This window comes from Pezoporus occidentalis, unplaced genomic scaffold (genome assembly GCF_034315485.1).
Source record: "Pezoporus occidentalis ecotype Australia unplaced genomic scaffold, CSIRO_AGI_Poc_V1 ctg14, whole genome shotgun sequence".
NCBI classification, from domain to species: Eukaryota; Metazoa; Chordata; class Aves; order Psittaciformes; family Psittacidae; genus Pezoporus; species Pezoporus occidentalis.
This window is the reverse complement of record NW_026913209.1, coordinates 3945446-3971476: the sequence shown is the minus strand read 5'-3', so window position 1 is coordinate 3971476 and position 26031 is coordinate 3945446. Positions and strand designations below refer to the sequence as shown.

Here is a 26031-nt window from a genome sequence, read left to right as displayed (position 1 = left end):
CAGTACAAAACTTATTAATCAAATCATAAATGGAATGAAATGTAGAGGAATGGAAAAGAAAAAAGGAAAAAAAATAAAAACCCAAAACCCGAAGAAAACCAAAGATGTGCTGTCATTTTTAAGGTTTTCAATTGGTTTATAGAATACTTTATTTTCCTCTTACCTGTAAGTGTTTCTCTGGGCCATCAAGCCACAATTACCTTACACGAAATATTTTCTTCTCCATCAGTTCAAACCTAGCAATGTTGGTTTAGGATCTGACCTTCACAACATTTTGCACAGAACAAGAGATCTTCCTAGCAGTCCTTGGAAATGATTCTATGAAATACATTTTTCATGCAAAAGACAAACTCCACATATTAAAAAAGGACCAAAAGAATGTTTGCCTGGACTTCCTCAAATAATGCAGCAAGAGAACCACTGCACTTTTCTATGTTAGAAGGAGCTGAAAACTAGGAGGAATCAAGAGGTCTGCAGTATGAACCGATGTAGCAGAGGATTCCCTATGCCAGTGAAAGGTGCTTGCTCGATTTCATCAATGAAAGCAGGTATGCCAGTAAAAGTGAGAATGACAGCAAGAAAATCTCAATTCAGCCACAATACACAATCCATGAGGTTAAACAGTGAGACCACTCAACACACAAAACCCTTCTAATCGCATGTATAAAAGCTAGTTTCTGCATCAGATCACTGAAACTTGAATGAAGAATGTTCAGTGGAAGTTGTATGGACTCAAGTTGTGAGTATGAGTACAATTACTGGCTAAGAGATTTAGATATCATACAGTGGGAACTGAGCTTGATACAGGGTTATATTAAATCAGAACACCCTATCACAGAACAGTATCTTCTAGTAGGTAGTAAGCGCTCCTGAGCTGGAAACATCTACGCATATAGATTGCAGGATGATCCACAATGAACTGCAGGCATCTGTAAGGAAAGGCAATGTGGTGAGGTGAGATAAGGCGCAGGAACACCACATGAGTCATTCCTGCAGAAGAAATGGGGTTTCTCAAGGAATGTTGTGTTCAAATACAATCACCCATGTTCAAGAACAACAAAAGTAAACAAAAAGACTGGATTGAAATAATGAAATAATGTCTGAGAGAAGATACAACTGTTCCCTAGGCATACCCACAAGGAACACGAGGAAATGAGAAGTGTTGCTTAGGTAAAGGATAATGTTGGCATATGTAAACACTTCAGAATTTAGGCTGGAGATAAAAAGAAGGTTTTTGAGAAGGGAATTTTTGAGGCAGATTTCCGGGTAGAATAGTGGGGGCAAACAAAATAGCTTATTCTAGAATGGAGCTTGCTCAGCTCATGGAAGGGGTAGTATCATACAGTGAATGCAAATACAAGGGACCTTACTCACCCAGGAGGCCTCTTCCAGTACTATGCTCCTAATGTCTACAGTCCCTTAGAAACGGAAAAAATACATACAAATGGCAACGTTTAAATTACTATGGAGATAGCCCTCAGTAGGTCCATGCCCGCTTCCCTCCTAAAGTGTTTTGCTTTTTGTTTGCTCCATATTAGCCCATAATAATTTAGTTCAGCTATAGTCTGGTCTGACCACTCAGTACTTCAAAATCCTCATATAATTTAGGCTTCATCTCCAAAACTGGACCCTCATATTTAGAGAAAAGCATGAATCAATTATGTTTGGTTTACAACTTGCATTTAGCAAGGGAATCAAGCCTAAACTAGCCCTAGAAGAGGTCCTCTGTCAGGAACCAAAGTGAAGTTTTTCATAAATGACTGTGTCCGACTCTGTGAGCCATCTGGCAAAATATCTTCACATATACTGTTTCCCAACCTCCTGTGATTACTTGTGAGCTCCCACAATGTGCTGAAAGATGTGACTGCTATTCTGTTGTCAAATCCTTTAGGACATTTTTGCCTAATAAGAACTGATGTGTCAATCTAAAAAAGGCTCTCTTTCCTTACTTAAAGATACTGCTTGTATCTTTAACAGTATATAAAATAGTCTAGGCTCAATTTACTAACATTTTCTTTTGAGTAGCCCCGGTCAGCTATGGGGAGGGCTGGGAAAGTTAATTGTTACTGTCATTTGCTTCATAAAGCAGTTTCTTATGAGAGTGAACTCATGGAAAGATGCTACGGATACAGACTTTCAACCATAATATTGCTACTTCTCTGATCCAAGATATCCACAATATGCAATATATCATCCAAATAGGTCATGGGATCTACCGTTCTTATAAAATAGCAACTAAATCAAGAAATTATGAATCTGAATATAGACTGGTGTAACACTCCCTATCCAAGCCATCAGAAGACCCCAAATGTGAAGACAGGCATGTTGCAATTGCGTTAGACATTAATAAATGCAAAATCTAAGTCACTAATCAGAAATTATTCCTAAATTTGACCCCAAAGGGTACGATATTCCTAAGACAACAATACCTATTTCTATGGGCTTAACTTTAGATAGGTGAACAGTTTTATAAGCATTAACAGAACTTAAATATTTGCTGAAATCCGCTGTACTTACGAGGCCATAATTTGCACAGCAAGAACTGCTAGTTCTTCTCCATAGCAATAGAGACTATATTAAGCTGCTGGAATCATTCATATATTTCCAAATATGTAATTGAAAGTATATCAACACACTGGACTAAGCTCTGTGAAGATGTGAAACAGAAAACGGTGGAATACAGGACTTAATATTGTGCTGTGACTTGAGGGTGAACCCCAGCTCTGAGTTTATCTCCTTCAGCCTTTCTGTAGACAAACAAGTGACAGGCCAACACTTGCTCTGTCAGCACAGAACTCTCCCAGTTCTCTGCACTTGCAGGCTAGATTATCCGCTCTTGCACAGGTGGTAGAAAAATTGCTTATGGGAAAGATTGAGTGCTCCAGCAAAGAAGTATGTATAGGCTAGATCAGTGATGACAGAAGAGAGATGCAGTCATCTATGAGGACACAAATACTAAGACAAAAAGTGAACTAAGATGATACAAATAGTCAAAAAGCAAGAGCAATGGGATGGAATTAAATAAAAGAAAGTATGAATGGAACATCGGGGGAAAAACACTTTGTCAAAAAGACCTAGTATTGTGTAGTATTATGTCCCATGAGAATAGTCATTGCATTTTTCCACAAAATGTGGTAGAAACCATGCTGGACGGAGCAAAACTATGAACACAGTAATCTAATGTTTGCTTTGTGCTTGCAAAATTAAGCAGTTCTGATTCTCTGCATTTTGACATTCTTCCTCAGTGGTGGGAAACACCCCAAAACAAACACAAATACATATCTATGTATGTTAGGGCCTGGATTTTGGTCCCCTGATAGGACAGGGAGAACATTTCAGTACAAACAAAAAGTGTTTATTTTGCCATGACCACAAGGAAAACTTAAAACTCTTTAAGTTATAGAAAGAACTCGATGGTCACTGCTGGTTGTAAACACTTCATATGCGGCTCTTGCTGAGGTGCTTATCTCAGTGACCAAGCAGATGTCAGCCCCTTTGATTCAACAGATTTCAATTCTAAATGCATATAGAGGGGAAGGAATAATTTCTTCTACAGGAGATTAGAAAGAGGAAGATTAGTATAATTAGTTTAGACTTTCTGTGCTTTTTCACAAGCAGGAAAAACCAAAAACCCCACAGAATCGTATGGCAAAAAACCAGACCAGATGGTATGAACAGACACCTAGTTGATGCAGAGACCTAGTTGAAGTGACAAGTGATTTTGACAAGAGGGAAAGAGCTGAGTTCTTAGAAGCAGAAGCCAAAAAAGATGCAATGAAAACAAACAAAAAAAAAAGGACAAATGAATCTCCTGGTATTGCTGTTACACAAAGTGGAGCTTTTACTTGATTTGCATCCCTTGGAGAAGGTAGACTAGACTTTGGTATAACCTTAGCTAAACTTTCTCTTAAGGCCTCACTTTCAAAGAAACAAAAAATTATAAAATAGTATGCATAAGGCAATGGTTGCTTCCATCCTGCCACTTGCTACATCTTTAACTCAGAAGGAAACCCCTTTTGCACTTAAGACACAGCTGGGTCCACCAGGTAGCACATCTTCTCAAAAACATAAAACATAATCATTACAAGCAATAAAACTGACTGAGTGGAGCCGTGATCTTAAATACATACATACACACAAAACCCCTGGAGACCATAGCTTATGTAATTGAAGTTTCTATGCAGTTAGTTCATCAATCTGCAACCATCTACAAAAGGAATACCTTCAAGTTCAATGTAAATAGAATTTACACATTTTATAAGTATGTAAGGACATGAAGAACTTGGACAGAGGAGGACTGGAGATAGGAGAGTAGTCCTGAATATGCTACATTTTAGAGAACCGATTTCTCAACATGAACTGTTTGGATTCCACTAAACTGAAAGTATTCCAAGACAAAGAAGACTCTGTTTCTAAAGTGTTTTTTCAAAGGCCTACATTTTGATTTGACACTAATTTAAAGCAGGATTCTTTGAAGTAAGCTGTTACCAAATAAAGTGTCAGAGCCTAAAGCAGAACGAGACCTTTTGCATTTAAACCCCATCTTCTTTCTATGTATCTTTTCGTCTAAATTATCTTCTCAAGTGAATTCTGGATTTGGCACTCTGTCTACATGGTGATATAATCTTCATCCTTCTTTGCAAGGGTGTAAGTGAAAGGGCAATCTCTATAAGGTGTTCTTCCTGCAAACCAGAAGGCTTACAGTCTCACTGGAAAACACTGTCATTTAAAAAAAGGAAAGGAAGAACGGGTTCAGGGAGGAACCATTGCATCACTATGACTAAATACACAGGCATCCATTTTTTTTTAAATCTGACTTTCAGTTCCAGAAAGGTCCGAGTTTTCACAGTGCCCAGGTTACAGATAGTAACAATCAAAGCAACTGGCTGCCCAAGGAAATTCACAAATCATTTGCTATAAGCATCACAACAAGTAGGCCTACTCCCCTGGAAAACAATCTGTTTAAAAAGCAAGGGTAGAGGAGCAGAGAAACTTTATCTACTATGAATACCAGAAGCTTATTCCATCAAGAACAGTCTATTTAGCAGCCATAACTATTTCTGCTATAAATAACGTGGATATGTGTTAAATCAGAGCCAAAAATCTTTTCAGAATTCCAACAGTATTGAGGTCATCTGCACTCTATTGACAGACACTGAACTCTGAAACCATAATGATGTAGCTCAGCAACAGTGCATGCTGTCCCACTAATGAGGCCCTTTTTCCATGAATAATGAGTATGGACATCAGCTCTGTTGCCAGGTACATAATATAAACAATTTAACACATGGCTTTTGGTAAAGCAGTGTGTCTGCCTGCAGAGGTTGAAGTTTCACATAATGTGATCCAACTTTCTAGCCCAGGGTGGGGGCAGACCGCTCAAGGAAATAATTTGTTCATATGTTATCAAAATACAATAAATCAGGTTTGGTCTTAGTCAAAAAAAGGCAGTGGAGGGGGACCAACAGAAACAGCAGATAGGAAAGTATAAATGAGTTCATTGTTTTATATTCTAATAAATCTTACAACACATGAAGCTGATGAGTTCTAAAATGAGCTGAGACTCCCTGAGATGGGCCTTCTGAGACTCATGAACTATAAGGGTTATACTGGTTAAGACTGTTTGCTGAGTCCTTGTATACACCTAGTGTATGCACACACCTTTGCTTCTACATGACAAAGCATGAGTTGAAACTGAGGTTCAAAGTCAGAAGAGTTTTATTTTGAAAAGCCTCATTTGTTGTATTCATGACCTTTGTTTTGATTCCATCAGATGCTTTTAAGAAAACAAAACATGCCTTCAAGTTTTAGCAACTTCCATGACACCAAGTGCCACCATGGTATTGTTTAAAACTACGTATCAGTGCTTTAATATGTAAAAGTAAAGCTGGAACAGGAGTTTAGTTTGAGACTTGGGAGGGCATGGCTTAACTCCCTGTTCTGTCACAGTTCTGTTATCTCCCATGACTATTATCTCATAACTACATTACAGACTAGAAGGTGCCAAGATCCTGTGGTGCCTGGAGCAAAAAAATGGGCATTTCTCTTTACTTGTGTCTTAATGAGCCAAAATAAAGTTCATGGGGATCTACACCTGTGTCACAGGAATACTGAAACACAAGATGCTACAAGAAAGGCTCTGATGTCACCACTTTAACTTCAACCACTTTGCTTCAACCAGACAACCTCCAAGATCTCTCCCAGAGTCATTACTGCTACTGCATGGCAGTACTCAAGGGCCTGGGTGACATTTTTATCTCTGCTTAGAATGATTCCAGAAAGAGTTTAAAACATTGTAGGCTGGACTGTTGCAGTGACTACAGTTGCCTGTAATCAGCTGCTTATTTATCTTGTGCTAAACAACTTCAGCTCTGCTACAGTCTGCTGCCGGGGTCTGAAATTCAGCAGTATGATTGTTAGTATCAAGCCAATGATTTCTTGCTAGCCTCATTAAAGTTTATCTTTTTTTCCTAATATGTTAGAAGAAAGTAGTTAGTACATACTCATTAAAAGCTTCTGCAATTTTTTTGGTATACCCTCCAAAGATTCTTTGCTCGTTAAGTACACGGGTGTCAGCACCCCAATAAACTTCTGCGCCATCCCCTTGCCACTGTTCCATGTGACAATATGGGGCCAAGTACTGGGGTTGATAACAAGCTCTAACTGTTCAGTTTTTTGGCACCCAGGCAATGCAGAAGGAAAAATTAAATGAAGAGGAGGCAGAAGCCACAGAGAAAAGAGTAGATGGAAAAAATGTCTAGTAAGACAGGAGTTGGAAAGTGGATGAGGAGATGTACCATGACCATCACTGCCCTGAAGACTGGGATAGGTAGGTAGGAGAGGCAGAAAAGTATGCAAGTTGATGAATGCTGCTCAAGAGAACTGGATTATATTCCTGTTTCTATCAAAAGTTTCTACGTAATACCAAGAAAACCCATTTAACTTAAACTAAATGAAGTATGCCAGTTGGCATTTCTTATGCCGTCCTTTCTCTGTTTGAGACCCTGGTGTCAGGAATTCAAGTTCAAAGGGGTAGAACTGAAGGCAGCAGGAAATGTGATTTGAACATAAAAAGTGATGTAATGTTGCATAAACCAATGTTTACTGAAAAATGCTGAAAATTAATGCAAAAAGTTCATCTAATCTTCTGAGCTTTCCAAGTTTTCCCGTAAGACATTAAGTCTGCTACTCACTAGCCTGCTGTAAAGTTAAATCAATTAACATCTGTAAAACACTTGTACGCTAGTAAGTCAACATTCGTGTCAAAGTCCACAAGGGAACTGATAATCCTTCCTTCAGACAAGGTTTGAACAGCATGCAATAAAAAGTCTGCAGAACCTAACAGAACTTTTAAACATCAACAGAAAGCAAAGAGCATTGAAGAGCTGCTAGTGAGTTCCATTATGCTGTACGATGAATTATGCATGGTCTGCCAGAAAAAAATACATAATATTTAATTTTTTGAGTAAGGACTGTGTAAAAGCATCCATGAAGCTTGTGATCAAGAGTTTGACTTGGAAACATTGCTTCTGTGCTTACCATATAGAGAAAATATAAATATATATGAACTTACCATCATACTTTGCTAAAACTGCCTGGACATCTGCATATGCTTGCAGTTCCAACAAAGCCTCTAGCAGGTTTTCATGGATGTTGAACATGCTGAGCAGAGGAAACTCCTTCATCAGCTAAAATCAGTAACATAGGAAAGGGTTAGATTACTTACATGAAAAGGACTTGTTCAAAATGCACTGAAATAACCACAGCCAATTTCAAACCCCTCAGTTCCCCTGTTCTTGAGTTTTTAATTGATACTGGGTCAGGTTTCTTGACAAGACGTACTTTGCAAAGGATGTAATTATTCAAATCCAGGAACACAACTGCCTGAATACGTAACTCTCCTTCAAGAGACTTAAGAGGCTTCTTCACAGTAAAGAAGAGTTATCTTATTGTACTGAAAAAGAATCTTCAACAATGTAGCTTCTGTGTACCAACAGTGAGTAATCCAGCACCCCTCTCATATATTAGTTGATAGACAACCTCATAAAATACATTTTAAAATAAAGAGAAGAAGCTTACATATATGCGACTATACTATAAAGTATGTGCTATTAGGATCTGTAATTATAGATACTTTAGGACACAATTGCTATTGTGGCCTATAATAAGAAGGGTAAAGTTTAACACTATAACTAAGAATCCATGTTGTATGATAAACTGAATGAAATGTGTAGTTAAAATAATCTAATCTTTTTATATGTAAGTGCCTTTACTTTACAAACTAACCCTTTGAGAGACACCAGGGATTTGTTCTTAGACATCCTCAGTTTTGGTGTCTGCATAGATTCAAATGACTGAAGCTGATACTCTATTGCATCTCCTTTTTGAAGCCACACCTACTAAGATACATCCATGGTTTTTACTGCAGAATTGGTTAAATAATATTTTTATTGTCAGAATGATTCTTTAAAGAACTGAAGTGTTGAAAGATCCTTGCTTCCTTGTGTCCTCTTTATTGTTCTTATACCTTAATATGATGTAGGTTCAGCACAAAAAGGTTCAATACTGTGTGGAGCTGATATTACCGCTGCTCTTCAGGAACTTGCAGGGAACACTATGATATACAATCTCTCCAAGATGGTTTATGAGAACAGAAATAGTGTAACAAGTGAAGTAAAGATAATGATTCAAGGTCAACCTTGCTCCATTTGAAAATAACAGGCTGGACCTGAAACATCTGTCACTTAATAAACCTACCTCTGAAGACAGAAATACAGAAACTTATGAGAATCCAAAAATTTTAATATCACAAACAGACAACGTAAACAAAAAAAATCCAGAAATAAGAAGGGTGGAGAGTCACCAAGAACCTTAGAAAATAAGAAACAGGTAATACACTAGACCTTCTTCACTCTGTTAAGGAAGAGACCTTAACAGGTAATCACAGATACAAAGCACAGAGAATTTCTTCCTAGCATTAACGCTCTGGCATAAGCTAATATAAGAACTATTCTGACATTAGGAGATAAGTCTGTCTAATTTGGCTCTTTGGATAGTATTTACTTTGCTGCACTTTGAGGATTATTAAAGTATCAAAGGCAGGGATGGCAGTCCTTTGTTCAACTGATTATATAAGTTTCTGGTGCTAATCATGATTACTGAGACAAGGAGTTGAAAGAGCTTGCTGAATTTTTGATGCTAATGGCATGGGGATGGCCATCAAGCTCCTGTTTCCAACAACAGGAGCTGAACTTGTGAAGAAGAACACAAATAAAGCTGCATAGTTTGCAGGCTTTTGCCTTCCTCCATTTTACCAAAAAACAGACCACAGGCCTTAGTGCTCCTCTAGGCAACTGGAAGGATTTGACAATAAAATAAGAAGTTTAAGTCACTGCTCATGAAAAAAAATAACTGCAGGTGAAAATTCACATAGCTGGATTCATCAGTTAGGGATGCATCATACAGCCTACTTCTCTTCATTCCTGTCCTTACTCATGATTGCATTTTTAACAGAGGGAACTACTATTTGTCAGGAAAAAGCATGACAGAACCTCGTCCTACGTGAACAGTGATCGAAGGTTCAGAACAAACATATTACAAAGAAACCTTTCCAAGGGATTAAGAAGATTATCCCAGCTCATTGAGAAGGAATAATGGCTGGCAGAATAAAGTTCCCTCCATCACTGAAGAAAAGGGAAGAGCAGCAATTAGTTATAGCTGAATTGTGGCCAATAAAAGCTCTTACACTGGTTTTCTGTTTCACACAGACATCACTCACTGATCATCCTTTTTTTTCTATTTTAATTAGGTTCTGTCAGAGTGATAAACCCTGCCTAAGACACCAGCAGAATAAAGGTCAGTTTTTAGACTGCCAGGACTCCAAACTGAGAAGTGTTAATAGAGGTTTCATCTGTGAAAGGTCAAATGTTAAGAAGTACAACCAGTTATTATGAACTCAGTTGATATTGTAGCTGCAAAAATAAAACACCTCCAAATATCCACTCTGCTATTCAAACACTGACTGTGCATAAACGACAGCATGTTTGCTATTAAAAAAAAAAAGAGAGGACATGAACTCATTTCTCTGTCATTTTAAGATATAGAGTATATAGTTTTCACTGCAAATAACTTTCAGTCACAGTAAAAATTTGTTTTTTGAGAAACTTCCCAGAAAGTAAAGCCACTCAGATGGAAGAATATCACTGGGGAAATAAAACAATGACACAAAGGTTGCAACATAGGCCTGCTGAGTAGTTAGGGCAGGCCACACACTGCATCATGATGAGGAGCAAAGGAGAGAAGGCCATGAGCCTGCTCCCCTCCCTTCAGATGGTGAGTAAGGCTGGCTCATACTCTGCAGAGAGATGCAAAGATGGGCATGTTAACCCTGAACACAGTATGAAGAATGCACCCTAGAGTTCCCCAGACCTGTACAACATTGAGCTCTAATGTGGACTCCAGTTTAAGATGCACAGACCTCACTCTGCACACAAGATTTATTTTCTGTCCAATAAACACAGTGACCGACTGGACTTAACGCTGAAGTGACCAGAAGCTTCCATATAGTTTGGCTTATCAATTTTAATTCTCATTATGTCTTTACTGTAACCTGACAAATGCTTTCGAGGGGCAAGCACTGCACTCCAAGAAAAGATGAAGACTCCATTACCATCTTTCTCCACACTTTGAGCTCTCAAGAGACAGCCATCAAACTCAGCCCTCGGGATTTCTCACCACAGCTGCTATAGCTTTTCATGTGAACATTACTTAGGACTAAAAGATTCATTATCATAGAACGGTTTGGGTTGGAAGTGACCTTAAAGATCATCTAGTTCCATCCCCTCTGCCACAGTCCGGGACAATTGTAAAATTCCAGTTAGTTGGTTTCTGAGCTGGTATGAAAGAACAGTGGTTCACTGAGCAAAGCTTATTTTCATACCATATGAAACCAGATACCACATGGCTATGCATGTATCCCCTTTTTACAATATAAGGATGTTCAAACAGCTATTGAACATATCATACCAAATCTATGTTCACAAGGCTTTTACTTTAAACTTGTATTGGTCAAAATGCCTTCTAGTGATGAAATTCAGACCCGGGGCTGGGTTAACCCACATTCTGTTCTAATTGCTCTGCATGTCTGGGGGGAAAATAGGTACACGTGCAAGAAGTGGAAGTGCTTTTCATTAAAAGATTCATTAGGTATACAGCAAATATACAGAAATGGTAGCTTTTGCAGATAATTAATAACTTTGATTTTTTTTTAGATAAACAATATCTTGGGAGTATAAGTTTGCAGAGAAATTCTCAAAGTAAGTCTGACACAATTGGATATCTTATCACTAGTCCTGGAAGAATCAGATTTCCAGTCTCACTCCAACCCATATTACAGGGTGCAGGTTCAAAGGCTTTGTGATGGATATGAAAACATGATGATCACAAAAAATGCTTTATGGTACAAGGAAAGCCACATCTGATTTATTGGATCGGCAACAAGCTTTATCTCCCAGAGAACAGTTTAATGAAGAGGGCTCCCTTCCCTGAGAATATTTCAGTCACCAGCACTTTCTCATTTAGATCTAATTTTTGAAATATTTTCAAGGAATGTAGCTTTAACTGTTGCATCTGTTCTTCTCCCTGTGCTGACATTAACATCAGGCATCAATGAGCTATGATACATTATTTGTGTAGAAAACAGCTCTAAGCTACAGTTTATGACTATAACTAGACTGGACTCAAGGAAATACAGAGGTGGATAAATGAATGATATTATTTATAACCTGGTGTTGACACATTCATTCTCCATTTGCATTATGGCTGTATGCATGGTCACATATTTTATGGGCAGTGCATGCAACCATTCACTGCTGCTTATATCTTCTCAAACAAACACATTTTAGATCAATGTATACAATTGAGTGCATTTGTAAACATGAAAAATGAATTCAACTTAAAAAGAACAAACAAAACAATACGCAAATAAGGAAAATTCAGTGCAATCAGTGAAACTGTTACAACCTTAATTCCTAGCGTACCTATTCCCACAGTGAGTATCTCAAATGGCAAAATCTGTCCCCTAAAAGAGGACTGACCGAGGCTGCCATCTTCCAGCTGCAGCTGTTTACCACCACTGAAGAATCAAGCACACAGTATGGATAGCACTGTTATTTTCACAAGAACTTCACATAACTGCTTTCTGGTATATGACTTGTAATCTGTAAGAACTGTTAACTGACAAGGGAGAAAAGGCATAACTCTAAGCCATTTCTGAGTAGAAAACCAGAAACCTCAATTTCTGTGGGCTTCATTGTCTACAGCTGAGCTTTCAGATGTCTAAGCTCTGACTGAAGATTAACCTGGGCTTGAGGCATTTGCAACATGTCCGTACATGTTGACTCTCTGACACACTAATGCTTAAGTTTTCCTCCTGGCCAGCTCACCTGGCAGGAACAGAAGCACCGTCAGCAGGCTAAGGCTGGCACACAAAAGGCTCTATTAACAATGTCAGATGCTTAAAAATTAGACTAACTCCTGGCCCGAAAACTGCAACTCATTCCAGCATGGTCTTTTTGTGAGTGAGATTCATGTGATGTAAACAGACACTCTCATAGTTGGAGAATGATATGAAATAAACTGGACCTACCTGAATTAAAGTTCTGCTTAATTACAGCAAAAGTAGAATTCTAATATTTAACACACTTCCCTATATGCCGCATTCCTTTTGGCAAATAATCACTATTTTTTTTGAAAGCAGCTCCACAGTTACTCTTCCACAGCTCTGAGAAGATGGGAACTAAGAAGCGAAATCTGCCAGATCCTGTTCTTTTGGAGTTTGGAAAAGATTAGCAGTAGGACCTACATATTTTCATCTGTATGTGGAATTCAGGGAATTTGACATGTCATCTAGTGGTTGAACTTCAGTGTCAGAAAAGAGACCCAGATCCAGTCTACACTAATTGTGGAATGGCACATGTATAAAATTTGCAGACATTCCATTTATTATTTGCCAAATGTGAATTTAGTCCTAGTGCTCTGTAATATTCATAGATAATATGACTTCTTTTTAATGTAGGGTTACCAATGAGTCAATAAAGTGGAAAATATCTTACTGAATATGTAAAGTCTAAGGAAATATGCTAGAACATGCAGCCTTTATGTTCTCTCTTAATTGCAGGATTAAAGCCTTTAGAGTATGACTTGAGTTCTTTAAGGAACATAATTATGAAAATGCTGTTATTCAGACTGTGTTGTAAAAATGCATGTATTTCAGGAATTTTAAAGGCAGATGTGGAATGAAACCAGAACAGCACAAGTTGTTCCAGATGTACATTTACTACTAAAAGATCACATCACACAAAAGTAGTAACAGTGATAAATTCTAGTGTTTGTTACATCAAGGATTAGTAACTTTATAAAGCACAAAAAGAAAGTCATTACTCATAGCCCACTTCAAAAACATTACCTTCATCATCCCAAAGTACTTTTTGCAAAACTTTGCCATATTTTTAGAAGCAGGTTTTAAAATTAAATTAAAGTGAGGAAATTATCTAGTAGCTCAAAAATGAGCTAGGAGATTCCAGAGATGAAAGAACATAATTAAAGGACTATACAAAGCCCCTGAACACAGAGTAATGCAAAAGGGCAGACAAAAAGGAGTCCAAGTTACCAGGGCACCTACCAAGACTGTGTGAACACATTCTATCTTAAGAGAATCACAATGCTGGAAGCCCTTAATTTCTATGAGAAGCATCATTAGGGACTGTAGTGATAGGACAAGGGGCAATGGGTTTAAACTTAAACAGGGGAAGTTTAGATTGGATATAAGGAAGAAGGTCTTTACTGTAAGGGTGGTGAGGCACTGGAATGGGTTGCCCAAAGAAATGACAAATGCTCCATCCCTGGCAGTGTTCAAGGCCAGGTTGGACAGAGCCTTGGGTGACATCGTTTAGTGTGAGGTGTCCCTGCCCATGACAGGGGGTGGAACTAGATGATCTTAAGGTCCTTTCCAACCTTAACTATGCTATGATTCTATGATTATTAACAGGTTTAGGTAGTAGTCATCAAATTTCTAGTTTTGGAGGGGTTTCCGCAGGATTACAGTCATGACAAAAGTGAGGCACCTGCGTCATGTGCATGTAAAAGGCATGTGTAAAAGCACCATCCAGGGACTCACAGTAGTCTCCATTTTGCTTGAGTCCATTCAAATAAGGGATGTTCCAACCTACCCCCCCGCCCTTGCCCGTAATGTGAATCTGTGACAAAACAAATCACATTTGAATATACAGACATGTTAAACTTGGCAATGTTAAACTCAGTATTTAACTCTGAAATGTTAAACACTGCCTTTATCACTTGCTCTTACTGCAGGGCTTGGGGCTCAAAACAAGAATTAACTGAAGACACTACTCTGTGGTGTAGAATGGCAAACATCACCATTCACAAAAACAGCACTCTTCTAAGATTTGTAAGATAACCCTTGGTCTCGTTTAACTAGGACGTACTTTTCCTTCAGATTTTAATAAATGGTACTTTAAATAACTGCTGCAGATGTTAATAAAACTAGAACCCCACTCAAGCAGAGCAGCCTGCTTAACCCGGCCTGTGTAACACAAGCCAAATAACATAACTCGCTAATCCTTGCCTCAAGCACAAAAGTATTTGGGAGAAAGAGAGTAGCTGCAATACAAGTAGCTGCAGAAGTACGTTACTAAAGAGCTAGAGATCATTACATCTTTATTAGCAATTAGTAATCTCCTTGTTTCACACAGCTTGATTCAAGATGCAGAACACTGCCCCAGCACTTCTTACCCAAGAGGAAATCAGCAATGCACACATCGATACAGAATTGAAGAAAATATTGAACAGAAAACCTTATTCAAAGCCCAGCAAAAGAGGTTGTCAGGAAAGTATGTTAGCTTTGCAGAACCATCACACTGGCAAAAATCACTAATACCACTGGTCATAAAAAGATAAAAACCCAACCTACCCATATTGTTGAAATTGATTAGTATGGCTGAGTACCCTTTTGAAGCCTTCAAGTGACATAACCATTTTAGATGCTCAGGGCAGCCCAACTATTTAAAGAAATTATCATGCACCCCTTTGATGTCCATTTACCACTCTTACAGTAGAAGCTGCTTAGGTACTGATAATTCCCTGGTGTCTCCTGGAGCACAACTATACATTTAGAGTCTGCAGGTGGGTACCAAGATGAACACATAAATACATCTAACTGAAATATCTTAGCAAAGTTCTCAGAGCTATGTACACAAAATTAGACATCTAGATCCTCTACTGTAGTCTGAAGAGTAATTTCTCAGGAGATGTGACTGATCCTAGAAATAAAATGTACTTTTCTGACCCTTAGAAAGCATTTTTCTTTCTATCCTTGCCCAGAACTGAGAAGAGACCCAGAAAAGTTGCTTCTCTCCCTAAACCTCACTCATCTGCAAATAAAGCTGCAAAGCATGGGGCAAGTTGCAATTCCACTGTGTCTCAGAAAAGTATACTTGTTAAGACTATAAAACAGTCATGAGGGGAGCACAGGGCTATGGGATAGGTGATAAAAGACATTCTAGAATGAGTTTCTTTCATGTTCTCTCTGACAGGGGAAGCAATTAAGAGCTTCAGTTCACTCTGTCCACTAGCATGCCTTCTGCCTGCCACCATTCCCTTTCCTGAATGTACATCACCTTTCAATGAAAGCTTGTTCCACAGTGCTTCAGAACAATCCCCAAAAGCTTGAATTAATTTAATAATTCACTTTCTTGCATGGTACATTTTCACCTGGATATTCCAGTAACCCAATGGAGGGAAATACTGTGTCATTTCTCCTAAACTCAGTAGAGCAGTCACTGATCCAGTTGTCCACAAAGTACAGAGGGAAGTGCCTTTGCGCACCCTCCATATCCTCTTGTTTTTCAATCAATAAAAAAAACACAGAACACAAGCCCTGTACACCTGTGTTTTCTGCCATTGAAATGGTGAGGGAATCTTCAAAGAGCAGACAGAGAGCAGCTGGTTCAAAAGGCTACCATTGCTGGTCAGCGTGTAGCTACTTGGCTTGCAACGCTGTCCACCATAAAGATTCAACACAAAGGTATACTGGGGATTCCCCACAGCCATCATTAAGGCCTTTCACCTCTGCATACACCAAATTTGCCAATGTCATTTAGAACAAACTTGTTTAAATCCTTTTAACATACTCAGCACAACAAATAAAACAACCAGCACTGTAGTCGTTCTCCTCAGGGACAGTAAAAGAGATCTAGTTCCCTCACAGACTGTATCATGCATGCTCTGTAGAAACAGGAACAAAACTGGAGTAACTCTGTTGACTGGAGTTCTTCCAACAATACACTAATCAAAATGAGATCACAAGTGAACTCAATATATACAAATAGTGACAGCTGCTGGTTTCTATAGCAAAATATAGTAAATAATCATCATCACAAAATACAAGCAAAAGCAACACCTATTTATGATGCAATTACATGCTTTCATGAAAATTTCAGGTTCATAATTCTCATCAACTCAACTCAACTAGATGACATCCAAGCAGCCAAGCTAGCAACAAAATACTATCTCAAAATTAATCACAGAAGCAACAGAAATTCCTACCCTATTTTTTTAAATTTAAAAAACCCTGGGTTTAAACAGTTTTAAATAAACTGGTTTTAAATATAGCATCACAGAATCATAGAATAGTTAGGGTTGGAAAGGACCTTAAGATCATCTAGTTCCAACCCCCCTGCCATGGGCAGGGACACCTCATTCTAAACCATGCCACCCAAGGCTCTGTCCAAACAGGCCTTGAACACTGCCAGGGATGGAGCATTCACAACTTCCTTGGGCAACCCATTCCAGTGCCTCACCGCCCTCATAGTAAAGAACTTCCTCCTCATATCCATCCTAAAATTCCCCTGTTTAAGTTTGAACCCTTTACCCCTTGTCCTATCACTACAGTCCCTAATGAAGAGTCCCTCCCCAGCATCCCTATAAGGCCCCCTTCAGATACTGGAAGGCTGCTATGAGGTCTCCACGCAGCCTTCTCTTCTCCAGGCTGAACAGCCCCAACTTTCTCAGCCTGTCTTCATACGGGAGGTGCTCCAGCCGCTGATCATCCTCATGGCCCTTCTCTGGATTTGTTCCAACAGTTCCATGTCCTTCTTATGTTGCGGACACCAGAAATATCTTCAATATAGTATTAAAATATGATTTTCTTATCAGCAGTGTATATAACCATAACACACACACACAAAAAAAAACATACAACCATAAAATCAAAACCTTATCTAAGTCACCAACAACTCATTTTTTTTCCATTAAGGTGTTTTAAGCAGGATCTCAGTCTTTTCTTATATAAAATTCAAGTAAGACAATCTAATCCATCAGTAATATCCTCAAGATGGCCTCATATATGCAATGAATTAAACACTCTGAAATACTTTATTTTTTCAAAGTGGCAAAGACTCACTACATCCCAATATTTCCCAGATGGTGTCATGAACCTCTTAACACTTCATTTCCATCTTGTTCCACGTCTTGAGAAACCTGTTTTCAATCTTTGAAACACAAACAGGGCCTCCACCCTCTGTCCCCTGATGCTAGATTCAGCAGTCCCCAGCCAACATGTTCTTCGTATTTTTTTTAGGGTGAATAAATTCACCTCCTCCCTCATCAATCACACAGAAACATTCAATGACATATTCATGTTGTTCAAACTTTTTCATAAGTGTATTATTTACATCTTCTATAAGGAAATGGAGGATACGCATTCGTCAGAAATAAGTAGCTCCAAGTCAGTCTAAGCAAAGCATCTGCAAAGCTGACTTGACCCCACTCTTGCTCCCAGTGTACTGGAGTTGTGACCTAGAGATATTGCTGCTTTTACATGCCATCTAGAGACCTGCTAATTCTCAGCTCTGCTTGCTCACAATGAAGAGCTCTAGAGGTATCTAAATTCAGTTCTGAGAATTTGGCTTATTGTCTGCGTGTGGAAAATTACAGAATACACTGATCAGAGCTGAAGCTCTGGAACCTGAAATTCTATCTTTATACCTCCTTTGTCCTGCATCCAGTCCTTTCATTTTAGCAAAACATTCCTATTGATAAGATCATTTTCTGTCCTTCGAATGTCTCACAAATGATGACTTTGGCTCCCTGTTTTTTGAGATCCACATTATACCTAAATTCAACCATACATAATTTTCTTTCTAGTGACAAAATGAGCCATTCATTAACATCAAAACTTTCTGGGTCTCACTTGCATATGAAATCTAGGATTTTCCCTAGAGGGACCACCCAAGTTCTCTGAATCCAGTGCTCTGCATACAGAATTAACCACACATACTGACATCAGCAGAAGAAGGCTTCACAGAGTATTTTTTCCACATAGCCCTATCAACAAATCACAAAACATATCCAGCAGCCCATAGTTAGTTCCAGAAGTTAACATAATTATGATCTGTGACATTTGAATGTTAAATTTAAAATTTTATCTTTCTTGTATATTAATGCCAGAACTTAGAATTCCAGTGTTTGTCCCTGAACATCTCAGTATTTGTCCCAGAGTGCCTGTGCAACAAAATTCATGAAGAATCAGTAGAGCTTGTTGGACCAAAACCAACATCTTTGAAATCAACATTGTCCCATCTGACCGCAAGACTGCTAAAACAGGTCGTTCTTCCTCATCCCTCTTTCTCACACTCCTAGTTGTACATGGCTGGGTTTTCAACAAGTTCTTTTTCAGCACCTCTGTCTGGGGTATCTAGCCTAGTGATTCTAGGGAGTGAGAGTTGTGTACCTGAAAAACCCCCGATAGAGACAGGAAACAAAGTTACTCACCACTTGCCATCTGGTAGATTATTTAGGAGGAGGACCTGCATTACTAGGATGATCTCTGCTCAATGTTTTCAAGAAACATTCCTGAGTGCCCCAGTTCCAGGAGAAGATGCTGGGTGCTGGATTCTAAGCTTGCAGACTTACATGCCCTATTGCCACTGATGTAAGCACCTCAGCACCAGAGAAAGTCACTTGCCTTTTTACACTAAAATTCCCACTGACTTGCAGTGAGAACTTCCCTTTTCACTGGGCAAGTTTCAGGACCATTCATCTGAGCTGCATAAAGCACATTTTACAGGTGCTTCATTATGGTCTGGGACTCCATTTTGTGCATTTAAAATCTAGGTCCTTCAGCTTAATTTGTAGAACTCTACCTTCTGCTAGATTCATCTCTACCTCACTTTTGTGGGAACTAGAAAACCAAGTGTAAGAAAGGAGGACACAGGAAACGGGTAAGCAGTTCTACCATCATCTGTTCTGAGTTCTAGGACTCCATTCCTCCTTCTGTCACAGATGTCTTAGTTCAGGTGAGGCAAGTCACTGCCTCAAAGAACTTTGCTCTTAATCTGCATCCAAGGGATCTCACTTGAAGAAATGCTAGGCATTTGCAGCTATATCTAAACTTGAGCATTTTACACACCTGAAACACATACAGTGCCTTATGCGGCAGGGGCCCCTCCTGCCATCCCCAAAATAGATACTGTTTGGTGTTTCAAATTTGTAGCTTTGTAGCTTACTGACTTAAGACTACCACGGTAGCTCCCCTGCCTGTAAAACAGGGATATAGTAGAACAGGGATATAGCCATGCTGCATCTCAGAGGGAAACTAGTTCATTATATATTAATTACTTGGGCTGGACTTCTCAGTAATAGGTTTTGCATGAATAAATAACTCTGTCCTTGGGTGTGAACAGTGTAATATAAATAAGGCACAGAGCCAAACTGCAGCTTTGGAAGGAGCAAACAGAATACCTAAGACCTGTTTATTAAGTTAGCAGCATTCATAACATGCTTCAGAAAAAATGTTAGGAACTTCATGATCAACAATAAAAGACTGTACTCCACTGCACATGTACCAGAATACAAAAGACAGTCTGTATGGAGAACTGTCAATCTGGTATTTTATGACTTCATAGTATTACTTTTGTAGCCTAGCAAATAAATGATCTTTTAGCTTAATCTTTATGTATATTATCCACACAAAATTACTATCAGCAGTGCTCCGTGCAGCATGAATGGATGTTAACTTGTAAAACAAATGTGTATGATTTCTAGCCACTATTATCTAAATATCACATGCAAAACAAATCCAAACTCACATCTCTCATCATTTTCACTGCTTCCCTGGTCCTTCCCAGCTTTCTTGCACACATTGCCAGCCTCCTCTTAATATAAACTAACACATTGGTGTCCCTTCCTGTATAAGAGGAAAAAGAAACAGTATTAAGACAAAAAAATTAAAAACAAAGGTTCATTTAATATTCCAGTACAAAATGAAACACAGTTTTTTTGCCATTTTTTATTAGCTATCATCAATGCTCTCACAATAATTTTATTAAAAAATTACCAAATTCTACTGATTTAAAGTGACATAACATCACTGAAATCAGTGGAATTACTCCAGATATTCAATGGTATAAATAAGGAACCATGTGTTGGACTTACACCTATGACATAAAAGCAGATCTGAAGGTACAGAGAAAGCTGCAGGTTATAGACCATCAAGTAATCAAGCAAGGCAAGGAGAACCCCTATGAAGTTAACACTGGCACAAAACTCTGTGGTCACACACAGCATTAAATGACTTACCCATTCGCATACATGGATAAGACAAGAGCATCCATGAAAATGCACATTATATCTAGCTTTTTTTTTTTTTTAAACTCATGATGTACGTGCTTGTTAATAGGAGAGGCAGCAAAACAAATCCTTATCCTCTAACAGTCTTTTTCTTAATGATTAGAAGAAAGTAAGTATACCCTGAACTTTCTGTTTACAAAGCCTTTACTTGTTGCCCAATTACCATCTTCAAATTTCTCACTTTGCTAGTTACGGATAGCAAAGTAACACATTCCAGATATAACAGTCCTATGTGCTGGAAGATGCCCTACTAGCAAAGATAACATAAACTAAACAGCTGCAATAATTGTTCTCTTGGAGAATTCTTACTTGTTTCATTTCTCATTCTCTTCCCTGTAATTCCAATCTGAAATCCTAACATGCTTCTGGACCATCAGGAAATAAGCAGACAGCTAATCATCTATAAAATTACCTTATTGTGAAAATGTAAGATCTTTGTTTATAGCATGCAGTCTGCAAAGATTTTAGTCTGTTCCTAACATTTTCAAGTCTGTCATAATAAGAACAAGATGTACACTAAAAAGTTCCAAGTTCCTACAAATTGTTTTAAAACTGTGATTACAAGTTTCAGTCAGGTTAAGAAGCAGATTGAAAGGTTTGACTTTAGAAGCAAAAGTATGAGAGCGAAGGAATTTCTTTAGCTTATGTAATTCCTTGTATCTGTATTGACTTCTGTTGATTTAAAAAACAATTTATTAGCTACATCTGTTTTAACATGTTTATGTAGTGAAACTAAGAAGGTACACATTTATGTATACATATATTATACATTACTGACTGATGGCTTCGCTTTGCGAGCGAAGATTTGGGAAGGGCTTTAACCATGCTTACTACAGGCACGATGACCAAGGGCATGTGGGATATGCAAATCTGGTTGTAAAAAAAGGGTGCTTAGGCAATCAGGAAGTGTCCGACCAGGACTGTCATCTCCTGTGCAATCTCGAGCTACCCATGTGCTGGTCCACCTGCATGCAAGGTTGGATCTGCAGCTTCCCATGCACCTTGTCACCGACTGTTTCGACCCTCGCCTGTCCATTACAGAGAAGTGAGAGTGAGCCCTTCCAGCCTGTGCAGTGGATTTTATAGGTGAGGCGCAGCTTGTGCAGAACTGGCCCCACCCTTTACACCTGAGTTTTAACTGCCACGGCCTAGTTAGCTAGGACGGTGACAGCAAAGTCCACAGGTTGTAGGTTTTGTAAGAGTGTCCTTCTCTTAGATGGAAGACCATACAAGACTAGGCGAGCTCCATTATATATTATGTAGTGAAACTAAGAGGTATACATTTCAGGCCATGCTTCTTTTCAGTCTTTTCAGTCAGAATGGTCAAAATTTACTCACTATGAAATCAAGACAACATTTCAAGCCAAAATTTTCAGAGGTGAGTAAAGATTTAGGGTGCCTAACATTGGCCACCTTAAAAAGAAGATTGCCCATGCTTTCTGTAAACTAGCACCTTTTGAAAAAGGCTAAGTTGGGTAGTCAAAGTCATTATTTACTCTTAAAATTCATGGTCTAATGTAAAATACTGTATGAAGGAGATGAACATGTAAATAAACAGAAATATAGAGCAATATGCTGTTGTTCAAAAAATTACATTGTGTTTTTCACTGTAAAGTTGAGATGCCCACTTACATCCCAAAGTCAACTTCAAGGGCCAGAAATGGAATGACAGACATCTCAAAACCATGGAACTGCAACACATCTGTCCATGGTCCTCCCTCTCTAAAGATAGATGACCTCTTCACATTTGCCAGCCATGCATAAGTCCAGCATATAATCAAGAGAATCCTACATGAAACCCCTGTGTCCAAGGCACCATCTGAGGCTGGAAGTTCTCTAACTCCTCGGGGCACACACTAATGTTATTAAGGGGAGACTGGGTGGCATAAAGAAGTGTGACCACCTAGCCCCTTCTGAAGCCACAGTCAGAGCTGGCAGTCACTTTTCAGCCCCTCCTGCTCTGTGGCAATGCATTTAATTTGGCAATTCAACTAGTTACCTTTTCTGCTGTCATACTGAATGTTCAGGGTATCAAATGTAATGATGACAGTAGCCACTCAGCACCCACAGCTTACAAAAATACCATGCTTATATGCCTGTACAAACTTTGTCAAGTTGTCTTGGACATACGCACTGTGAAAGTATTTAATAACTCTTATTGTGAATCGCTGTTATTTTCTGCACTCAGGATGGATTGACTGCACAAATTAAGGTTTCACAGGCAACCGTAAGCCTGCTACAGCCTGAAAATCGCTTCAAGGGCTCAGCTGCTCTATTTTTTTTTTTCACAAAAAACACACAAATCATTCTTAATATAATTTTATAACCAACAAATGTTTAAAACACTATCCCCAAGCTTTATAAAACCTCACATTTTTAGGCACAGACTTGTGTACACTTTTGAAACCAGAGATCACAGACAATTTCACTATGTACAATTTTGATCCGCAATCTTCAAATTATGTGATAGCCAGAGGCTCTGAATTCAGGTCCTGAAAACTTGAAGATGCCCAAAGTATGTTAGTGTTTCTACTTCTGTAACTGCTGTTATTTTTTGCCTGAGGTAACCATTTAAGACTAGAAATAACCTAGACTGCTTTATTTACCTCTTTATTCATTTACTAGCAGTGAGTCCTCATGTATTTTCACATCATCACAGCAGCTAAATCTGCTTATTCAGTTTCTTCTAAATATACCTTCAATTAGAGCACTGTATTATTCCAGTTGTTAATTTTTATGTTTCTGTGACTTTTCGTGATGTATGCAATTAACTTTCCAAATGTCACACTGGTTAATGGGTCTCACTAACTTTTACACAGAACAATGTGGCATATATATTTACCCTCACAGCTGATGGAAAGAAGCTGGCCAAGCACCACTTCACTCCTGTTTCCATCATTCTTTACTGCCTTTTCACAACATGAGCCCATGAGCAACTTCCTAAACCAGTGCCCAACATTTTCTTAATATCAGATCTCTGACACCTTTTGGCTCTACTACCTTTTCTCTTCAGTTAAGTACATGCTCCAATATTCTGCCACACAAAAGAAAAGGTGTATCCTTAGTCTGAGCATTACTAGCTCAGGAACTGAATCAAGCAAAAAACACTGCAGTCTGGCTCTCTTTTCCAGCCAATATTAAATACTGAGTACATAGTTATGAGAGGGAAAAGAAAAAACACAAAAGAACAAAACCCAAAGAACTCCCTGGAACCTCTCTCTCCATTTAGAAATGGCTATTCCCTCCAAAGAAACTTACTGTGTTGGGCTTCATACTGGGCACCATGGTGCTGTAACTGCTGACTGCGCCTGTAGCAGCCCTCTCCAGCTTTCAAAGCTTGCTTGAACAGCTTCTCTGCTTCTACAATTGTTGTTGCTTCCTCTTCAGCCAGGAGAATATAGGCAGTAGCACACCTACAAAAATATCAGAGGAAAAAATGTGAGAAATTTGCACGAAGTGCAAGCTGTACAAAGACATGCAGTCTGGCAAGGATGTACCGGATACAGAGGCCATGGAGTTTTGCCCATACCCATATAACTTTCTAATGAACTATTCGGATGAATAAATATTCTAGCTACCAGACCATGACTCTCATTTGTAGGTACTGCATCACTCAGCCACTTCAGGAAACCTATTGACAACTGCCCCAGAAAGTAAAGCACTGTCTCGCTAAGCAGTCACGGCCTACCTCACTAAAACTCCTTCTGGAAATCAAGACTAGTTTTATGCACTATGGTTGTAAGTAAGTGAAAAGTCCTGCACCCGGGCTGGTGCACAAGTACAGGCTGGGCAGAGAATCGATTGAGAGCAGCCCTGAGAAGAAGGGCCCGGGGTGTTGACTGATGAGAGGCTCAACATGACCCAATAGTGTGCACTTGTAGCACAGAAAGCCAGTGTGCTGGGCTGCATCAAAAGGAGTGTGGCCAGCAAGTTGAGGGAGGTGATTCTGCCCTTCTACTCTGCCCCATGCCACCTCACCTGCAGTGCTGCATTCAGCTCTGGGGCTCCCAACACAAGAGGGACATGGACCCGCTCCAGTGAGTCCAGAGGAGAGTCAAGAAGATGCTCAGAGGGCTGGAGCACCTCTCCTGTGAAGACAGGCTGAGAAAGGTGGGCTTGTTCAACCTGGAGAAGAGAAGGCTCTTGGGAAATCTTAGAGCAGCTTCCAATAACTAAAGAAGGCCTACAAGAGATCAGGAGAGGGACTTTTTACAAGGGCATGTAGTGATATGTCAAGGTTGGAATGGCTTTAAACTGAAAGAGAGTAGATTTAGATTAGATATTAGGAAGAAATTCTTCACTGAGAGTGGTGAGACACTGGAACAGGTTGCCCAGAGAAGCTGTGGATGCCCCATCCCTGGAAGTGCTCAAGGCCAGGTTGGATGGGGCTTTGAACAACCTGATCTAGTGGGAGGAGTCCCTGCCACATTGGAACTAGATGATTTTTAAGGCTCCCTCCAACACTAACCATTCTATGATTCTATGATTAACACAAAATGTCTCCATTACTGCAATGGTATAAAAAGGATCAGTAGACCTGTAACACTTGCCATATGCAAAGAACAGATCATGAATGTAATTGTAGACATTAAAAATCAAAACAAAAAACCCCAACCAAGCCACAAACCAGGAAAGCAGTTTCAGGAATACACAGAAAGGTGAAATGCATGGTGGGAGTCACCTCATCCAGCTTTTAGCTGTCTAATTTAGATCTCTTAATTATCTGTGCCCCTCCATCTCCATCAAGAAGCACCTTCACAAAGTCATTCATTCCACATTTAAAGATCTCTCTAAGAATAGGCTGAATTGCTGACTGGAGGTGCATCTCCCATTGACTGTAGAGGGAGCCCAGGTAACTACTTTAAAATCAATGGCCACAATTTACAGCTGAAGTTAGGTGTGTTATAGCTGTTGACTTCTTTCCAATACAAAGCACAACGCTGATCAGATTATTCTTTATACAGAAATAGAATCAGGCTGCAGCTGCCTGTAATTCCGTTTCACAAAGAGTCATCAGCTGAGGAACAAGAAATACCATGTCTGAGTGAAAACAAGATTCCAGGCACTAGTTGTTGTGCACCACCCAACTGGAAAGCAGCTTGACAGAAAAAGATATGTGTGTCTTCGTGGATACCCAAGTTGACCACTACTTAGCAATGTGCCCTTCAGCAAAGAATATGAATGAGCTGTATTAGGAGGAGTGTTGTCAGCAGGTCAAGGGAGTTGATCCTTCCCCTCTAGTCAGCACTAGTGAGGCCGCTCCTGGAGTGCTGAGTCCAGATCTGGGCTCCCCAGTACAAGAGGACAAGTACAAGACAGTACAAG

The 26031-nt window shown here is 39.2% G+C and overlaps 1 protein-coding gene across 5 annotated transcripts in view; it reads right to left on the bottom strand.

Annotated features, from left to right (window-relative positions):
* Positions 1-26031, bottom strand: part of ST7 (suppression of tumorigenicity 7) — a 151715-nt gene that overhangs the window by 28862 nt on the left and 96822 nt on the right. For all 5 annotated transcript variants that reach the window (XR_009963035.1, XM_062609615.1, XM_062609616.1 and 2 more), the window contains 3 exons: positions 23965-24119; positions 20166-20263; positions 7574-7688 (listed from right to left, as the gene is read on the bottom strand). Coding sequence is in view for 4 of the 5 variants with exons in the window: in XM_062609615.1 (XP_062465599.1) it covers positions 7574-7688; positions 20166-20263; positions 23965-24119 (368 nt within the window). In the remaining variant the exon portion in view is untranslated. The remainder of the gene's footprint in view (positions 1-7573; positions 7689-20165; positions 20264-23964; positions 24120-26031) is intronic.